This window comes from Saimiri boliviensis, chromosome 3, assembly GCF_048565385.1.
Source record: "Saimiri boliviensis isolate mSaiBol1 chromosome 3, mSaiBol1.pri, whole genome shotgun sequence".
Classification (NCBI taxonomy): Eukaryota; Metazoa; Chordata; class Mammalia; order Primates; family Cebidae; genus Saimiri; species Saimiri boliviensis.
The window spans coordinates 102,830,351-102,849,634 of record NC_133451.1 but is presented as its reverse complement, the minus strand read 5'-3'; the positions used below and the strand labels follow the sequence as shown (position 1 = coordinate 102,849,634).

Here is a 19,284-nt window from a genome sequence, read left to right as displayed (position 1 = left end):
GCCTCCCAAAGTGCTGGGATTACAGGCGGGAGCCACCATGCCCAGCCAAATTTTATATAATTTTTACATCATGAACTATTATTCTCCTTTTGATTTTTTAAAACTACCTAAAAATGTAAAACGATGTTTAGCTTTCTGGCCTTACAAAAACAGGCAGGCAAAAGTTTGCTAAACCCTGAAACAGAGGGAGGAGAAGGAGAAAGAACAGGAAATAAATGACTATGGCAAAGGAGTATATTAGTTTGATGTTTATATGAGGCTAGATTATGCTGAAGTAACAAACAATCTCAAAGTCTCAGTGATTTAAATAACAAAGGAGTATTTCTCATTCACAGTACATGTGTACTCTATGCTGGCTAAGTTCTATTCCATATTGTTTTCATCTTGGAATTCAGGCTCATAATGCAGCCTCTATCTGGGATACTGCTGCATCTAGGAACAGAAGAAACACAAACATGGCAAACCAAGTGCTGGTTCTGAACATTTCTGCCTGAAATTGGCATACATAATTTTCGCTCTGTCTCACTGGCCAAAGCAAGTCACATACCATGTGACTTGCTTTGGGGTAGAATACAATGGGGTAGAATATAGAATCTTCTTTTAGAGACAATTACTATTTATGAACTGTAACACAGGCTAACACATTGCCTAACCTTAATGCCTTCAGTTGCTTAGGTTTGGCTATTCCTGAACCAAAGTTTATTTTATTCTTCAAACTATTGTCTTAAATAGGGACTGGGAGATATAACAGTAACAATAATAAGAGCTCATGTTTATTGAGTGATTGTTATTTCCTATACATATGTCCTTTACATGCATTTTTGTATTTAATCTTCACAACCACAATTGAGGTGGCTGCTATTTTGATCCTGACTTTATAGATGAAACAGCAATGGAGAGGTTAAAGGCACTCAACTACCAGGTAGTTGATATTCAAACCCAGGTCACTCTGATTTCAAAAGCATATTTTTTACTCTAATACAGATTAAATATGGATTAGACTGATAAACTGCCTGGGTTCAAATATGGGCTAGTGCCAGATACAACTTTTATAGCCTCGTGCAAGTTCTGTAACTTCTCCATCTCAGTTTCTCCACTCTAAAATAAGAACAATAACAATATCTACTTTATAGAGGTTTTGTAAAAACTAAACATAAAAATTAATATATGTGGAGTGCTAGTGTTTATAACAATACTTGGCAAAAAAAAAAAGTTTGATGATGATGATTAGCTAGCCATGTTTTAGAAAGCTCCACTGGTAATTTCAATCTCCTCCTTTCTATTCCCTTCTCATCCTCCAATCCCCTTTCAGAATTACTGTTCTAGATTTTTGCCCGTACTCTGTATTTTCTATTTTTGAACTAACACTTCACCAACTTGGAGGGTAAACCATGGGAGTACCATTGCCTTCAACTCAAGTATACATCTCATCCCTGCTTCCCAAACCTTTCTTGCCCATCAGTTTTGCATCTATGTTTTATTATTTAAACTCCTAATGTATAATTATGTGGGTACATAGCAATGATCTAGAATATAGGAGTAGGCTGTCTAGAGGGGAGTCAGTGATACTGGCCTTGGTTTTTGCTACATAGCCTCACTTCCCATATTTTCCCATTAAGTCTTGAAATTAGATGGTTAAATTTTTTTCAGTTAAAATTAATTCTTTAAATTTACTGTGGCTTCATTTTGAAAACATCACATTAAATTTTTTGTCCCCTGTGAATACTGCACTAGACCAAGCAAGCAAAGTAGTAAACTATGCTAGGCATAGATCCATCTATTAGGCATCAGCCTTTTAAAAAATAGATATTGTTTGAGAAGGACCTGCTGGTCTAGTGGACTTATTATGAGAAAGTATAGATCGCTTTTTGCATGTGGAGTGACAAGAACTAAATGATTTGTCTTCAGTTTTAATGCTTAAAATAGAATAAAACAGAACAACAAAAGGCAAAGGCATGAAATAGAATGTCTTGTAAGCAAGTTGAAATCTGTTTTATATACCACCCCCTTAAACTAATATTTTTCTTTTAAAATGTCTTTGTTTCATAAAACAGAAGGATAAACCATCTGACTTCATTTAATATGTCCACTTGAAACAGTATATAGACTTCAAGTGCTAGTTCTGATTGTGGTCAGAATTTGAAGTTAAGTCTCAAGAGGATAGTGAGGTTTTCTGATAAGTTATGATGTTAATATCTTTTTGCTTCTAAAATAATTTAAAATAATATTTATTTTTTTTTGGTCTGGAAATTTCTTTTATATCTGCCACCTGCCACCCAGTCTACATTTGAATTTATTGGCTGTATGGATTTAGAAGTGATAATTATGAAACAGCAATAGGAAAGTTTATAAAGTTTCAGAGTACATGATTAGGACACATTACTGTATAAATAAAGTTAAAACTAAGATTTTGTTTCCATATGCTTTGATTCTTATCAAGCTGATTCTAAATTACCTTACATTTTTGAAAGTTCCAAATAAATTTAGATTTTCTAGATACAGCAGATTGAAACATGGTAATTTACTATATTTTCTGCCTATTGGACTTACATTATGGATCTATGAGGTATCATGTGCCATATTAAACATATTCTTGCTACCAGCTTCTATGAAATTGATGTATTTGATCAAGTCATGCATATAAATTTGATCAGTGCCATTCTGTATGGATTAGGATCTAAGGGTTTATACATAAAATTGATCTATAAGGAGACACATGCTCAGATATGCAGAGTCATGCTGGGGATGCCCACAGGTCTCCCCATTTTCACACTTAGAATGCTAGGTGAGGTCAAAGCTAAATTCTAATTCCATTTAGTTTTAAGAAATAATCTGCCTTCTCTCTTTCCTGAACAGTTTCCAATTATTTAGCTTTTTTCCTCTAAAATCCATGGAGCAGAGTTAAGCACTATATACCCTCTAATTTCATAGCATATTTGAAGGAGCTTTGTAAGGAATGGAGCAAGATAAAAGAGTACCAGGCATGAAAAATGCCAGATTCTTGAATCATATTTGTAATGTGTTCAATTATTTGGGGAACACTGCAGTCATTTTTATTCAAGAGTAAAGTGACACTGGAAAACAATACTTTTTCAAGGTAATCATTTAGATTTATTTTTAAAAGGAGAGGAGAGTTCTCTTGTTGATTTTATAAGAGCAAAGGCAACAGTCAGCCTTGCTTTTGGCTAATTCATGTGCTCCTCAAGTAAAACTTAAGCCCAGGTTATGTTGGTAGGATTTAAAGTAGTAAGACATATGTGAATAAAACGATATTAGGTCTTTGTAATTCTGAATAATAAAATAAAGATTAAGATGGTAATATTGGTCCCTCAAGTACTGGTATTTAAACTTTAAAAATCAATCAAGAGAGAAGATTAAGTGGTGTTTCTTTGGTACTAAAAATGTAAAGCTAAGACCAAATTGTTCTACTTCACAGATTTAAGATACAAAGAATGATATTTAAAGATATTAAAATGACTATTAAATTATCTTCAGTTTGTAAAGAAATCTCCTATGAAGTACACTTAGAAGAAATCCCTGAGTATATTAAATACTCTATTAGTATCTTTCTTCATAAACAAAGAGGAACAATTTAAAGGCTTTGCAAGACATATAAACACAGTGCTTAGTAAAAGCAATATCTGTTTATAAGGCTTCCTCCATCATGCTTGTAAGAGAAACAACAGATTCACAAAATTAAACTGTAACATTTGAACACATTAACTATTTGCAATTGAATCAAAAAACCAGTCTCTTATGGTGTTTCTATGTTGTTTTAGCCACTCGATGTTGTTTTTCACTGTTTCCAGCACTTGCTCCCTAGGTTTTTCTCCTGCTCCAGCTTGTGGATATTTTGCAAAAAAGCTCTCCATCTAAAAAAGAGAAGGGAGTAATTAAAATTATCATTTACAGCCAAATGAGTCTTCAAGAATTTCATTCACAAACTGGATTTGCTTCCTTCTTACCTAGAAATTCAGTATCACTGCATAACATCGAGCTACACCTCTTGGCACCCATCTCTCAGATTAGCAATTGTTACCTACAGCTTTTTGGAACCCCTCAGCATGTCAAGCCAAAATAGGCTCTGACATTTTAGGGAAGGATGGCAGCATGTCAATGCTAGCATGCCCTTTTCTGTTTCTGCTGCATTCTCTGTTTTCCATGGATACCCCAAGGTGTTCCCTGGAAAATCTGACCTATGAAGTGACGGTTTTGCTTAGCCTTTCACTCCAGGAGTCTGTAATGGACTTTCAGTTCACTTATTAAGAATTCATTTAAAAAAGAAAAAAAAAAAAAAAGCCTTTGTTAAAATTAGTGCTGTCCCACCTCTGACCTCCAAAACCCTACCCCAAACTCAGCATACTAGAATTATTTTCTATAAAATTAGAATAATTTGGTTTTTTTTAACATACAGAAAACTCTTAGCATTTCAATATCTAACATGCAGATATCAAAACTTCACACAATCTCTAACTTGTTCAACATTGATAGACATTTTTCCTCCTTTGGACTTGAGATATTTGAAACCTGACAGATTTGGGATTAGTTTTGAAATTGCAAAACTATGAATTGTGAATGGAATCAAATCTTGACCAACTTGTTCCAGAGTTACGTTTACAGGAAAGGCGCAACCTTCTGCCCATGCTTTTGTGAACTAAACTGTCTAGTGTGGCCTTCTCAATGTCCCGGCCTCAACTTTCTCAGCTTTCAAACTTTCTTAGAGGTCCTTTGAATTGTTTTGCATTTAGAAAAAAAAAATAGGTGTATATTTTACTAGAAACAAGAATTATTTCTCAATTTGCTATGTATACTTACCAAGATAAATAAAAACATGTTTTATACCTTAATATATACAATTTAAAAACACAAAACCAAAAATAATTCTTTCTTCCTCATTGTCTTCCATGATTTGAATTGAGAAAATATCATTTCTGTTTGGAAAAATAGTTTCATTCTATCCCATTACTGGATATATACCCAAAGGACTATAAATTATTCTACTATAAAGACATATGCAAATGTATGTTTATTGCAGCACTATTTACTATTTACAATAGCAAAGATGCCCATCAATGATAGACTGGATAAAGAAAATGTGGCACACATACACCATGGAATACTATGCAGCTGTAAGAAAGAATGAGTTCATGTCCTTTGCAGGGACATGGATGAAGCTGGAACCCATCATCCTCAGCAAATTTACACAGGAACAGAAAACCTAACACCACATGTTCTCACTCATAAGTGGGAGTTAAACAATGAGAACACATGGACGCAGGGAGGTGAACAACACACACTGGGGCTTGTCCAGGGGTAAGGGGGTAAAGGGGAGGGAGAGCATTAGGACAAATACCTAATGCATACAGGACTTAAAACCTAGATGACGGGTTGATAGGTGCAGCAAACCACCATGGCATATGTATACCTATGTAACAAACCTGCATGTTCTGCACATGTATCCCGGAACTTAAAGTAAAATTTGAAAAAAAAAAAACAAGTTTTATTCTGTTCCTTCTTGGACAAATGCAGAGGAATTTTGGACAAATGCAGAGGAATTTATCTTTATACCTGCCACAGTTGCATTTCAGTGTTGAATGGCTCTGCTATTGTGACAATTCGGCCAAGGTTTCGGTCATTGAGTGTATATCTGGAGAGAAATTTAGAGTAAAAGGAAGTGTAAGTGCTCAGAATGTTACATATTTTCTCTAAATTCAGATGTTACCTTTTTATTTCATAGTTTTTAAAAGTAATTTTCAAAGTACGGAAAACACAGTAAGAAAACCCATTTTACTTAAAATCATTCTATTCATGATAAATTCTTAGTAAATTCTGCACTTCTTTTTGTAGACAAATTGACACAACTTTCTCAAATGTGGAATACTGCTTGTTGTAGTCCCCAAATCTGTTCTTTTTGTGCACATATGAGCACCCAGCTAGAGACTGTGTTTCTTAGGCTCTCTCATAGCTAGGTGTCCACAGGTAACCCAATTCTTACCAACAGGACATAGCACAATGTTCAACTGCAGCCTCCTTCCTTAAATAAAGGAAAATTGCTTGCCTAAACTTGTTGGATTTTTACTCCTGTTCCCCCAAGCTAGAACATGGACATACCAATGATTTGGCTTCAGCCATGCAAATAGGATACTGGCCTGTCCCCACAAAGCAGAACCACACTAACAATTTGCACCACTCACTTCAGGAATCTAACTGTAGTGAAAAGTAATTGCCCACACAAGTCCTTACAGTAGCTGCCTTTCTATGTTTCCGTTACAGCAGAACACCTCTAGTATCATTATCCTAATGCTCTATTCATCTTCCTACTGGTACAGAAATTTAAATATAGGCTATTTATTCTTTTTTCAAAAAGTTTTATTAGTAGCTGGCATGTGGGGGTTATGACCTATATCAAGCTGCCTAAGCAAAGATCAGTTTCACAATAAGAAAATAGGAATTAAAAAAAGCAAATCACACTGAGTTGCTTCAATGAGATTCTATAGATTCAAAGAAAGTCTGCTAATTGCAGCTAATAAAACAATGTTTTTCAGTGACATAATTTCTGTAATTTTTCTTTCTGTTTTGTTGAAAGGACATCTTTAAAAACTAGCAGTGAAATATACTGAATGAAAACTGCAACTACTTGTTTAAATACCAGAAATGCCAAAACAAATTATGTACATCCCAGGAAACCGGTATCATGTAAAGTATAGAAAATAAGGGAAAATATACTGTATGTTTATTATATTGGTCATTTTTAAAAACTAAAATAAGGATTTGCTATATTTTAAATTATTTGAAAAAATTATATAAACATTGTCCTCTTGGATTTAATATTTATACAAGTATTATTGCGTTATCCAAAAGAAATAATTTTGATACACACAAAACTTTTTAAGTGCTTATTAAATTGTTTATGATGTAGTATTTGAAGGGTTTCAATTATGTCCTATTGACTTAACTTTTCATTTACCATCATGAACTAAAATCACACCACATTATTGATTTATTGGGTCAACTCAAATTCATGGTTTCATCTACGTGTTTATTGGAAGAAACAAAAGCAAAGAATAATTTCTGAAGTATCTTTGGAACTTTGTGGTTAAGTTTCAAATTGGCAAAGACATTAGTAGTGTGGCCATCAGTTGTCATAAAAATAACATGAGAAAAGTTTTATTTATTTAAATAGAAGCTTATTTATTTTAGGATGACAATAAATTATTCAGAAATGGAGATCATAAAACTACACATCCTGAAATTTGGAAAATGTTCAAGTGTTTGGAAATATTTGGATAAAGTTTGGCTCATTTTTGTTTCATTTTTTAAATATATTTTTTATAGAGAAATTCTGTTTATTCAAGCCAAGTATGATTAATATTGGCTGTTTGTGTGTGTTAGCCATGTGGTTATTATGTAATTTCATGTTTGGGGCCATTTGAAATAATATGAGAAATAGTTTATTAGACTATGAAGAAATACCAAAAGCCTTGGGCAAGAGTTTTGGAGTACTTCTGGAAATAGTTTATCTTTATTTTTTCCCTTGAAAAATAATCAGTTTATCAGATGTAATACATTTATTTTAAGGCCAGATGTATATGACCTTTATGACAAAGTAAAAACTATTTTTTTCTACTTAATTTTCTTGAAGTGTAACAACTAATTTTTAAAAATGAAAAAATCATTTTTTTTGAAATAAATCACAGCAGAGCTATTCAAATAAGCCTTAAGAAATATTTATTTAATAAACAATAAGTGAATGACCATTTTACTATGCAAAATAAAATATTATTTACTTATCTTTTCATAATAACTCAAAAGTAACTTTTGTGCTTTATCTATATAGGTTTCTTGCACCATACACCATAGAAAAGAGATAGTTTTATGATCTTTTCAATTAAAATAAAACATGCAGTAGGTATCACTAGCCATATTTCTTTCAAAATGGAGGGTATTAATTTGCATGATATAAATTGTTACATCTAGATAATAACATTTTTAATAGGTAGATTCATTCATTCTAAATTAAGCATTTCATTTAAACAATCATAAAAGATGAACAATGCATATGTGTGCATGCACACACACACACACACACACACACACACTCACATGCACACCAACCAACCTTCATAGAGATGGAATAGCAGTGACACTCAATAGTTACAAGAATAGAAAAGGTAAAAATTTATCACAAAGAGACAGAAGCAATGTAGTGTATTTTGGTTGGGAGTTAGAGATAGAATCTGGATCTCAAGAAAAAAAGAAATGTAAATGGACATAATAGCACTCTGGTAAGATGTAGGGTAGAAAAGAGAAAATAATTAGAAGTTATCATTGTAGTTGGTATTTCTCATAAGGCAGTCATTATCAATGAGGCAGAGCCGCTGGACTGACAGGAGAGATTAAGAGGAGATAACAGAGGCTATTTCCTAATGTAGGGATTACAGATGGCAAAGGTCTTTTCATCAATGTTTATATGTTTATTCGGGACATACATTTATTCTGTATTCTATTTTATACTCTTCCAAAGAACTGCCTTTGGATGGAAATTGAGCATTATATTTAGAAGATCATAACCAAGAGCAGCAATATTTCTTCTGCACAGGGCTGAAGAAATATGAAGTTTGGAAAAGCATCTCTTTCACTGATTTTGCTCTTCTCTTGCCCTTGCTATTTCCCATTTTTAAACTGCTGTTTGCCTACAAAATGTAATCCCCTTTTAAGAACCATTCAAAATACCTGAAGTTTCATTATCTGGTTAGGATAGGTGATAGTTATCACCCGTATAAGCCCAGTATGATATAGAACTCTAATTGGAACCCAGGTCCAATAATTTTTACCTAGTTTTCATCAAATATTAATTGAGAACTAAATATGTGCCTGGCATTATGCTAGGTACCAGCACAACAGGCAGAATTATATTAACTTGTTTTAACCAAACTAAAAATGATGCAATTTAGTGTTCCAAATCTCAGAATCCTATAGGTCAATTGAAACAGTAATTTCCAGGGGAAAAAAAAATTGTTCTTAAAATTAACTAGTACATTGCTTCCCTGGAAGGACAATACCATGAACCTTTACCTCTAATAATATACTATTTTAGATACTGTATACATGTCGGAGATGGTGGCCCAAAGAAAAATGAAGGAATCTGTAGATAGTATGAAACAAAGAGAAGAGCAGGCCATTATCTGATCATCCCACCTGTCAACTAGATAGTCCCAGTTGAGTTGTATCCAATTCCAGGCCATGTTCTTCCCATAGCTGTTATATGAGATATATCGAATGACTGTAAACACATCCTGAGTTTTAATAAGGTTTGTGTCCTTGAGCAAATCCAAATACCTAAGAGAAGCCAAACAGAAAAACAATTCAACATGAACTTTTAATGTTCACCCTTAGCTAAATTCCAATGTAAAATAGTTTTCAAGCCAGCAATTTAATTCTTGAGGTATCAACTGATAAAGTGAATTAAATATGACAAATGATGAAAGACAACTTAAACATTTCTGATATGTTTAACTGTTGTTAAAGAGCAACCTACGATTTTAAGGACCAGTAGAATGTAAACTATAAAAACATTTAAAAATTAAATTATTTTAGAAGTACCAAAACAATTTTAAAACACAGATTTTTAACCATTAATATTTTAAAACAGCATTTATTCAATAGAGTACACGTACCTATTATGCCACTGGATTTTTAAAAAGAAGCCAGTAAATTAAGAGAATGTATTTATGCTCTTATATTCTATAGGAAAGCAGTTAAAACTTGTTTGTTCTTCCCTAAATTGTAAGAAACAATCCTCTAATGTAGCCTATATGGTTATATTAGTTGGCAATAATTAAGAACACAAATAAGTACAAGATAAATTAAATGACTAAATGGATAGGTTTAATTTTATACCATGGCTATACCTAGAGTAGCATTTCTAGCCCAAGACCTTTTAAGTGTATATTGTATTGAAAAAGTGTTTCCACATAAGGTCAGCACATATTTTATTCACTGTGAAAAGGGAACCTCAAAACTGGATGTCTACCACTGATAGATTAGATATAGTTTCATGTTACTCAAGTCTTGCTGCCTCATGGCATCCTACCCATTGGCTCAATTAATGTATATCATTAGGAGACTATGAGAAATAACTACAACAAAGGAATCACTCTTCAACTTGAGTTGTGAGCCTTTGAGAATCAGGCTTTGTCAAAGAGAAAAGGTATTTCTAAATTATGTATGCTTTTATTAATATATCAAGACCCCTAGCATACTTGACACAGAAATTTACCCTAAATGGGACTGGAGAAAACTCAAGTTTAAACAAAGTCCATGCCACATGGGAAATTGGAAAACACAACCCCTTAAGAACAGGTCTATAGTTCAGCATGTACTTTTGTGCTATGACAAAATGGCATGGAAGCGTGATAGTACATCGTAGGCAAGATAAGGTGAATATACGAATGGGTTTAAGGTAATTATCCTGGTTCCTTTGACTTGTGGATCCTGTTTAGGGGGACCTATCAGCTTCTTCACTCAGCAGTAAGAGGTAGGGATGTTGGAAGGCCTGATGGGAAAACAAAAATACCATACATACAGCCCAGGTACTTCATGAACAGAAGCAAGGGATTGGGACCACAGCTTTCATCTCTGGATGACAGATAGTGCTCCAGAAGGTAAAATGTGATCAGTGAAAACTCAGTGGACTCCGGCCCAGACCAAAATATGTAAACACCTTAAGGCAAAAGCAGCAAAAACCAGAGGTCTCTTTGTCTGTCACCACAAAGGTGGCATGTCTCCCTATGCAGAAGGAACATGGAGAAGGGAAGGAACTCTAGAAGAGTGAACATTTACTCCAAGAGACTATTTAAATGACAACTCTAATTTAACAACGTATTTAAAAACTAGACTGGCAGACACAAATAGTCAACATCAGTTGTTCTCCCTCCCACTGGCTCATCACCCGACAGTGTGAGAACTCTTGGGAACAATCAGATAGAAAAGCAAGATCCTACATTTTCTTTGCACTTGCAGTATATGAGTAAATCTACTTATATGAAAATACAACATACCAATCACATGTTTCAAATAAGAAAAGAATTCCAAGGAAGCTCTTACTGCAGCCTGAACTTGCTGCAGAATCTTTTTCACTCTGGTCATTATTCGAAACTGGAAGACTTTGTAAATGGTTAAAGTAACACACTCAAATGTGAGATATGTGGCTTCCAAAATTTTTTAAAAAGCATACCAAGCCCACCAAAATAATCTTTTCCTGTGGCATGTCATTCAAAGTGCAACAACTTTCTTTTACTTTAGAGGGAATATTGTGATACGCTGTAAACTACTGAACTTCCAGAAACTGCACTCAAGTGATGGGATCCTGAATTTTTGTGCAATTTATCTTTCATCCCCTAGTTCACAAGGGTTTACAAAGGCATCTAAAAGTACCTGCTACTTTTCTTACCAGATACAATCAGCAAACTGCCATTAAAGTAATGAATCAGTGTGATGTTTTGTGAAATGTTAAAATGATCAAGTTCTTTTTTTTTTTTTTTTTCAATAGATATGAGGTCTCACTATGTTTCCCAGGTTGGTCTTGAACTCCTCCTGGGCTTAAGAAAACCTCCTGCCTCAGCCTCCCAAAGTGCTGGGATTATAGGCATGAGTCACTGTCCACAGCCAAGATGATCAAGTTCTTGATGAACTGTCATGGCAGAGAGCAGGAGAATTAATATATAGCCCTGAGGTAAGAGGCTGAAGGTACATTATTGGCTGTACCTGGTAAAAGCAAACTGTTTCTGGTTGCCCTTTTAAATTGATATTTCATTGTAATTTACTATTTACATTCTGCCTTTCCCATGAAGCTGTAAGTAACTCAAGGATAGATGTCCTTTTTATTTTTGTTTTATTCATTTTTATTCTCACAATCTATATAACTACACATAGAAAGGACATCATAAGTGTTGGTTAAATACGTGAAGTAAATAACTCAGACACTATAAGAAGCAAAAAATGAATTAAGGAAGAAGCTAGTTGATTTTGAGTATAGATGCAGAGAGGGAAACAAGTCACAGATGAGCTTCAAGTAGTCTTTGTGCCTTCTGAGTGGAGTGTCAATACATTTGTGGCAGACACTCCTCTTTCTCTACTCACAGAGCCCACTTTTGTTCTGATACCATTTGATATTCTTGATCTTAGATAAGGCAGACTTCTACCGCAGTCCCTGATAGCTCTAATTGGCTCAAATCAGCCAAAGGAATTCAAGTTCATGCTAGTCAGCAAATGGTCAAGTAGTAGACCCAGAGTGTGACCCAGAATGATGAAGGGAGATCCCATTCTGGACTATGAGGGGAACTGGAGACAACTATCCTGTTGTCTTGTGAGGAAAGACAGCCTGGTGAGGAAACTCTTTTGTTCCTGTCCTACCTCCATCACACATGTTTGTGAAAAAACAAAATGTTTCAAGGTCTGGAAGTCATGAGACATCCAACATGTCGAGCATGGAAAATCAAAACGAGAAAAGACTGCATCTTGGGTGAAAATGTTGAGCCACTGCACACAACTGGAAGCTACTTATGTCCAGAATGTTTTCATATGAGATTACTTATTGTTTTTTGCTTATTGTTAGGCCAGTCTTACATGGATATTTTGTTTCTTGCAGGGAAAATAGTTTTTAATGGATTTTTTTGGCAACAAAACATCATACTTTAATCAGAGTCTTAAAGAGATTGTGACACGTAAACTATTGAATACCGTTTATATACATGAAACAAAAGCCCAACTTACCTTGACAAGAGAGTAACATTCCTTACTGATGCTAATCCATAGAGCAGTTTTTCTTTTTCTTGAGCTAATGAAGTTTTCTGGTATTGCTCAAGAGTATAGTTCCATGAAGTCTCATTGCCAGAGTTCTGCATCCCATACCGATACACCAGAAGCCTGAGATTTACAGGAATCCTAGAAGAAGAAACAGTGTTTCAGAGATTTCAGCTACTCTTTTCTCAGTTGTGTCTTCTAAACATAACAATATGAGTAATCACCTTTCAGTCCCAGTTAGCCATCGCTCAAATAACAGGGAAGCATTGTCCAAGGCTTCTCTGTCTCCCATCTTGCACGCAAACCCTAACACAGAGGAACGGAGTAACCTTAAAAACAAACAAACACAAATCCAGGGCCTTAAGCACTTTTCAAAAGTCTTAAAACAAAAACAAATATTAAATGAATATTAGTGGCTAAAAGGTGAGAAATAACTTTGTGAGGTGGTCTCCAGTATCATTCCATCCCAGAGAATCTGCAATAGGCTTCACTTGAACTTGGAAGTATTCCTGGAATAAAAGCATTATGTACAATGAGTAATAATTTACTACGTATCAGTAGTATCCCAATTATTATACTCTGCAGCCCCTGTTATAATCTGTTTTCCTACTAGTTCAGAGTACTTTGCGCTTGCCCTTAGAAAAACTGTATTTAGTTCCTATCACATTGCAATTTTGCTTCAATCCTGAAAATATGAACCATCCTAGACCTTCCTGTAATGTTTTATAAAACTTTGGGTAAGGCCCTTTTAACTTCTGTTTCTTTTAACATATGCAATAAATAGGAAAACACTTGATATACTTCCTGCACTAAGAAGATTGTTTAAGTATATATGAAATAATAAAAATAACTGATATTTGTATACTGCTTTGGGTTTTACAAAGGACTTTCATATTATTTGATCCTCACTATGCCATTACCACAGATAGGCGACTGCTGACATTCCTAATATACAAAGGAAATTAAGACTCACAAATATTAAATCATTTGTTCAAGATCTTTCATTTTGTAAACAGAAGAACTAGAGATTTGAATCCAGAATTTGTTTAAAATTACAAGTGTCCTACTTATGTGCTACGGAATCACAAAGCAAAGAAACAGTATTTAGAATCACTACTTAGAATAAAATCTCAATGTGGAAAATACCAGCAGTAAGAATAAGAAGAAATAATGTTATATTTTAAAATAATCATTTCATCATAAAGTCCACTTAAAATAAGATCCAATTAGTATTTATTGTCTAAAATATTGTGTATTTTAAGTAAAATATTAATTGTTGTATTTCTTGTAATACTAAAATGCACCTAAATGGTATGTAAGCAGAACGACAAATTCTACCAAAAAAGGGTAGATGGCGTAGCTTTGCTTTGATTAGTCAAGTCATTGCACTTCCTTTGGATTCCACCTAGCAAGCAAACATGCTCTATGTCCCCAGGAGCTCCTTCTCTCAGAAAGTATCCTATTTTACTAATGCTAAACATTTACTTTCATAAGATACCATAGCATTAACATCACCTCAATCATAGGATATAGCTCTTTATCATCTTCAAACATGCTAATGATGTAGGTTACAGCTGAAATGACTCTCTGCCATGGTAAAAAGTCCTCTTCCCTTCTGAGATACTTGGTCAAGTTCAAAGGCACCTTATAATCTAGAAGTTGGGCTCTGAGAAAGACCAAAACAAACAAACAAACAAACAAACAGAACCACAGTTAATTAAAAACCACAGACTTTAGTTTCCATTTAGCTGAAAGTTTTGGCAATGAAAGCTTTCCATGTTAATGAAGATTCCTCCATTCAACAATCAGGAATTGCATTTATTGTTGAGGCCTAATCAAAAAGGTTTGTCCAACATTATATAGTAGTGCTTTCATACGTTCAAGAGTAAGAAGGAAGAGAGGCATTAAGATGTACATTTGGAAAAGTGCAATACCAAAATTTCAAATAAAACAAAGGCCATTTAGCTGAACGGTTAATATTGACAAATAGAAACTTTAAAATTTTAGGTTCCCAAGCTGATTATAATATATAAATTCACTATTATAAATATATTTTGTTAATATTATTTACATTTGCCTATGACGAAGAAACATGAATAACAGTACTCATGAATCCTGAATGCTTAAAACATTCAAATTGAACTTTTCTTTTCCTTTATAACATGTCATTTAAAAAGTAGATTTTTCTCTTCTAGAAAATTCAAAGATAATATTGACATTCTAAAGGTTAAAGAATCTACTTTCTTCTCCTTTCAAAAGAATTTTAGGGCCTTTGAAATCAGCTCAGCTTTCCCCACTTCCCTGTCCTGTTTCTTCTGTTTTTGTTTTTGTTTTTTTACTCCCTATCTCATGAAATTACTCTCAAGGAACCACTGGTACAAGAACCTCTATTTCTGACCCTGCTTCTAGGGAACTCAAGACTGCTAGCATTCTTACTCAACTTTGGGTTTCAAACTCCATTTGTTAAGTCCCAAGACAAACGGCAGTTCTGAAGTCCAGACTTGTCGAGAATTTTCTTTGTTTAAAAATCTTCTGTTTATATAGTGAGAGCCCAGCAGGAGGGACTTAGATCCTAGAAGTTTGCTATATTCTACAGGTAGAGAGGTTGGAAGCTATAACTTAAAGTTTCCACCAAATAAAATGGAGAATAAGACAAAGGTCATATGAGAGCATTGTCGCTCTTCTATCTTGGACTAAGGTACCTAGGAAGGTTGGGGGACTTTTATAGCAGAAGGTTTGCTTTTTGTTTTCCTGAGTGTAACTTCAAAAGACTGCATAGCTCTTCTTAAGAGAAGCCTGAGTTAACTAGGTAAGTATACTGTCTTGTCAAACATAGCTCTCTAGAGGGACAGTAAAAATGGTTGAGAGAGGTGCCTGGGTGAGTAAAACTTATCCCGTGTGCTGTGATTCTTCAGCAAGATCTTCAGGTGGTGTGAAGGGCATGAGAAGTTACCAGCTGTCTAGTCTCTGAATTGAACTTGCCAATTAAATTCAGATCTCTGGCTTAAAACAGTCATTTTGCAATTAACCAAATCACCTTTGCATTCTTTTCCCATTCCCCATCTTCTCACTTCCTTTAAGGGATAGTCCATGAGAGGATGGGAAAAGTTGCTTATAGAGTTCTATGTTGTTCTCTGGTCATCTCTGCAAACACTTAACAAAAATGTTTGTATCTGAGGTCCATGATCTTGGCTTGACTGCTGTTCACCTGCTGGTCCTTACTTGCTAAAGTGGCCCTTACCTTGGATATTCTTGGAGCCAGTGGTCCTTGAAACCTGGCTGAAATTCTGTTTAGATCATTAGCTTCAATGGTCCTTTCAGCTGTCCTCTTTGCCATGATTACCTTTCCTAGTGACTCCTGCCCCCATCCATGGCTTGTCGGCTAGCACTCTCAGCTTTCCCTTATCCCACCCCCCACTGGCTGTAGCAAGAAGTAGGCTGCAGGAAACAACATGAAGTAATTGCAAAGGGAAAACAAAAAAAACAGAAGAACTATTGTAACAAGCAGAGGGTGGAGTCGGGGGAATAATTATTTCTGTGTCTGTTTTGGCAAGACCCCAAGACAAAATCTCTTAGCCTACACTCCAAAGAAAGATGCAGGATCCTAAAGCAGGGTAACATGGTAAAGCACAGGACTGTGTGATTCTTGCCTGATAGCCCCCCACCAGCCTATAAAAGACGTTGGAGAAGAAGAAGGAGGGAAAGACATTTTAGTGGAGGGCTTTTGAAGAGTGCTGTCAGTATACTGAGTACACTGTAAATGCTCTCCCCTCCGAGGGCTAGGGGACAAGATGCTTTTCTGTCTAAGCCTCAGGAGTGAGGTTTCAGTGGGACCGATCACTCGAAGAGGTTTACCTGTGTCTCCTGGAACTTGGGGGTATGGTGGCCTGGTGTCTGACACCGTGAGAAATCTGAAGGATGAGAGACTGTTTGGCTCGTGTTCAGGCCTCAGAGTGAAGAGATGGGACTGCATGGGGTGGCCTGTTCTTTTAAACATTGTCAGGGTAAAGCATACATGACCACTTCCTGTGGACCAGAAGTGGGTCAGAAGTTTCCAACTGCCCACCTCAAGGAAACTGCAAGAGAAAGACCCTTCTCAATGGAATGGACATGGGTGACAAAAATGCCATGAAAACACAACACGAGGACAAGAATTAGCATTAAACATCAACAAAGTTCAGAGAGGATGGAAAGTAGATATCACATCAGGAACATTTTCCTTTCCTGAGAGGGAAAACGTTCCTCTCCTTGCTTTAACTTTGGAGAAACCAGAGGCAGGACAGTGACTGAGAAAAGTAGAAGTTCCAAGCAGAGAAATGAAGAGGAAATTCATCACCCCATTCCCCATTGCAGGTGACTGACCTGAACCTGGCCTAAGCTAGGGGCAGGAAAAAGCTTTAAACGAGGTAAAAAGCTTTGATAATTTTACTTGACTGAGCATGTTACGGAATTGAGAGGGTTTGGATGAACTAGTGGTAATAGGTAAATTTTTATTTCTTACCTTGACCAAAAGAGGCATATACCCAGCCAGGGCAGTAAGAGTACTACCTCTTCAGATCAATTTGGAAGAGACAGGGGAATAAAAATCACATTTATTTTCAGATGTATCATTTAGTCCTGATTGTTAAATATAATGGCTACTACACTCCTTTTAAATACCTCAGTAGACTTGTGTAAATTCTAATCCTGCCACAGTTGCTTACCTATTTAACTATGCATTTCTTTTCTCTTCCACCCCCTCCACCAAAGTTTCGTAGTGGTCTTAGCTGAAGTGATCTTTCAAGCCGTCCTCTTGGCTCTAACCAATGCTGGTTGAATCTGTTTATCTCTGAGTCCCATTTTCCTTATGTGCTGCAGAACATGATTGAGCCAGGTGATAGCTCAGGTATTTTCTAGCTCTCTTGTGTGATCCTACATGTTTCGAATTTCAAATTTGTTTCACCTTCTTCCTCTCCACAGCTTTTCACAGTTTTATGGGGCTGTGGCCAAGGAGATAAGCAAATGTGAGAAAGTCTTTCCAGTAGTGTAAGTTACTTGCTTTATACTCAGTTCCTCAGAGAGAGCTGTTCAACAGGCTTTCACTTAATCTTGGAACAGAAAGAACCATCTACATTGCGATGCAAATTAAACTGTAGAGATAGTGCAGTTCTTTGTAATTTCTAAGAGTGAAGAAGCTGAGCTTTGAAACAGGATATTTTTTTAAAAAAACTAAATGATTCTGTTTTAAAATACTTATTGATCATCTTCCTTCATCATTTAATTTCCCAGGTTCTATTCTACACAGTGCCTGGCATAGGTCCTCAATGTATATTTATCAAGTGAGTGAGTAGTATACTATAATATTGTGAAAATAACCTATTACATATCCAGGAGGTTAAACTTGGAGGTTCGCTGGAACATCACATTATCTATTAGCTACAAAAGGAGTATAGACTACATATTCAGAAGAGCTGATCTAAATGTGTCTTCACTACTAATTAATGGTGGATGCATTTTGGTCAGGTCGTATAATGTATTGAGTACTTTCTACATACCAGATAATCTTTTAAGTGTTTTATGTCCATTATCTCATTTATTTCTCACAAAAGTCTTATAAGGTCATCTCCACTTTGGTAACAAGAAAATTGAGCCAGAGAGAGGTTAAGAGACTCACTTAAGGTTATATGGAATTAAGATTTTAATGGGGTTCAAGAGCCTGCTTTTGATCACTATAATTCCTTCCTTGAAATATGTCAAGGTTTTCTGACTTGCAATATACTGCAATATACTTGCAATATCTGGGAACTCTATGTAAGTTTCCCCACACCTTTAGTACTATCATACTATTCTTCCAGCTCTCTAGTCGGTATTTATTATCAACTATTATTGGCCATGTACAGTCAGGAGCTGGGTTTGGGTGCCTATCCTCGTGGCACCTTCAGTTTGATGAGTGAGATGCATAATTAATAAAAATAGCAGTAAAATATCATGAGGAAATATAGGATCCATAAGAAGCATATTCAACGCAGAGAAAGAGACCATGAGAGGCTACTGAGGGAAGTGGCACCTCGTTCTTAGCACATTGCTCATATCTAGAATGAGGCCACTACAAAGCCAGAGAAATAAAATTGTCTGTGTCCCCAGCTTCTGCAAAGTGCCAGAAACCCAATAAATGCTTGTTTAATTACTGGTGTTAGACTACATGAATTAAAAAAATTAGAGGTACCATGGATGCTACTTGGTTCCCCAAACCTAGGCTGATTATCTTTTTCTAAAGAGCAGGTTATCTTCAGACGATGAGAAAAAGAGTTAAATTTTCCAAATTGTCCCTTAATTCTGATCAGTTCTAAAGCACCCTAGCTCATTCTTCTTACCCCAGTGACCTGAACAAGATTTGACAGTTCTAGGCTATAAAATCTTACACTGGACTTGGGCTCACAGAACTGAATTAATAAAACACATTGTTTGTCTTTTTATTAAATCAAATTATGAAGGTACACT

General features: G+C 35.3%; 1 protein-coding gene across 1 annotated transcript in view; it reads right to left on the bottom strand.

The window, feature by feature from the left end:
* Positions 1–233: 233 nt before the first annotated feature.
* Positions 234–19,284, bottom strand: part of ENPEP (glutamyl aminopeptidase) — a 91,307-nt gene continuing 72,256 nt past the window's right edge. Inside the window, exons 14-20 of the mRNA XM_003929456.4 lie at positions 14,320–14,470; positions 13,240–13,313; positions 13,029–13,133; positions 12,775–12,945; positions 9,199–9,339; positions 5,569–5,647; positions 234–3,872 (exon numbers count right to left, since the gene is read on the bottom strand). Coding sequence (XP_003929505.1) covers positions 3,720–3,872; positions 5,569–5,647; positions 9,199–9,339; positions 12,775–12,945; positions 13,029–13,133; positions 13,240–13,313; positions 14,320–14,470 — 874 coding nt within the window. The 3' untranslated portion in view covers positions 234–3,719. The remainder of the gene's footprint in view (positions 3,873–5,568; positions 5,648–9,198; positions 9,340–12,774; positions 12,946–13,028; positions 13,134–13,239; positions 13,314–14,319; positions 14,471–19,284) is intronic.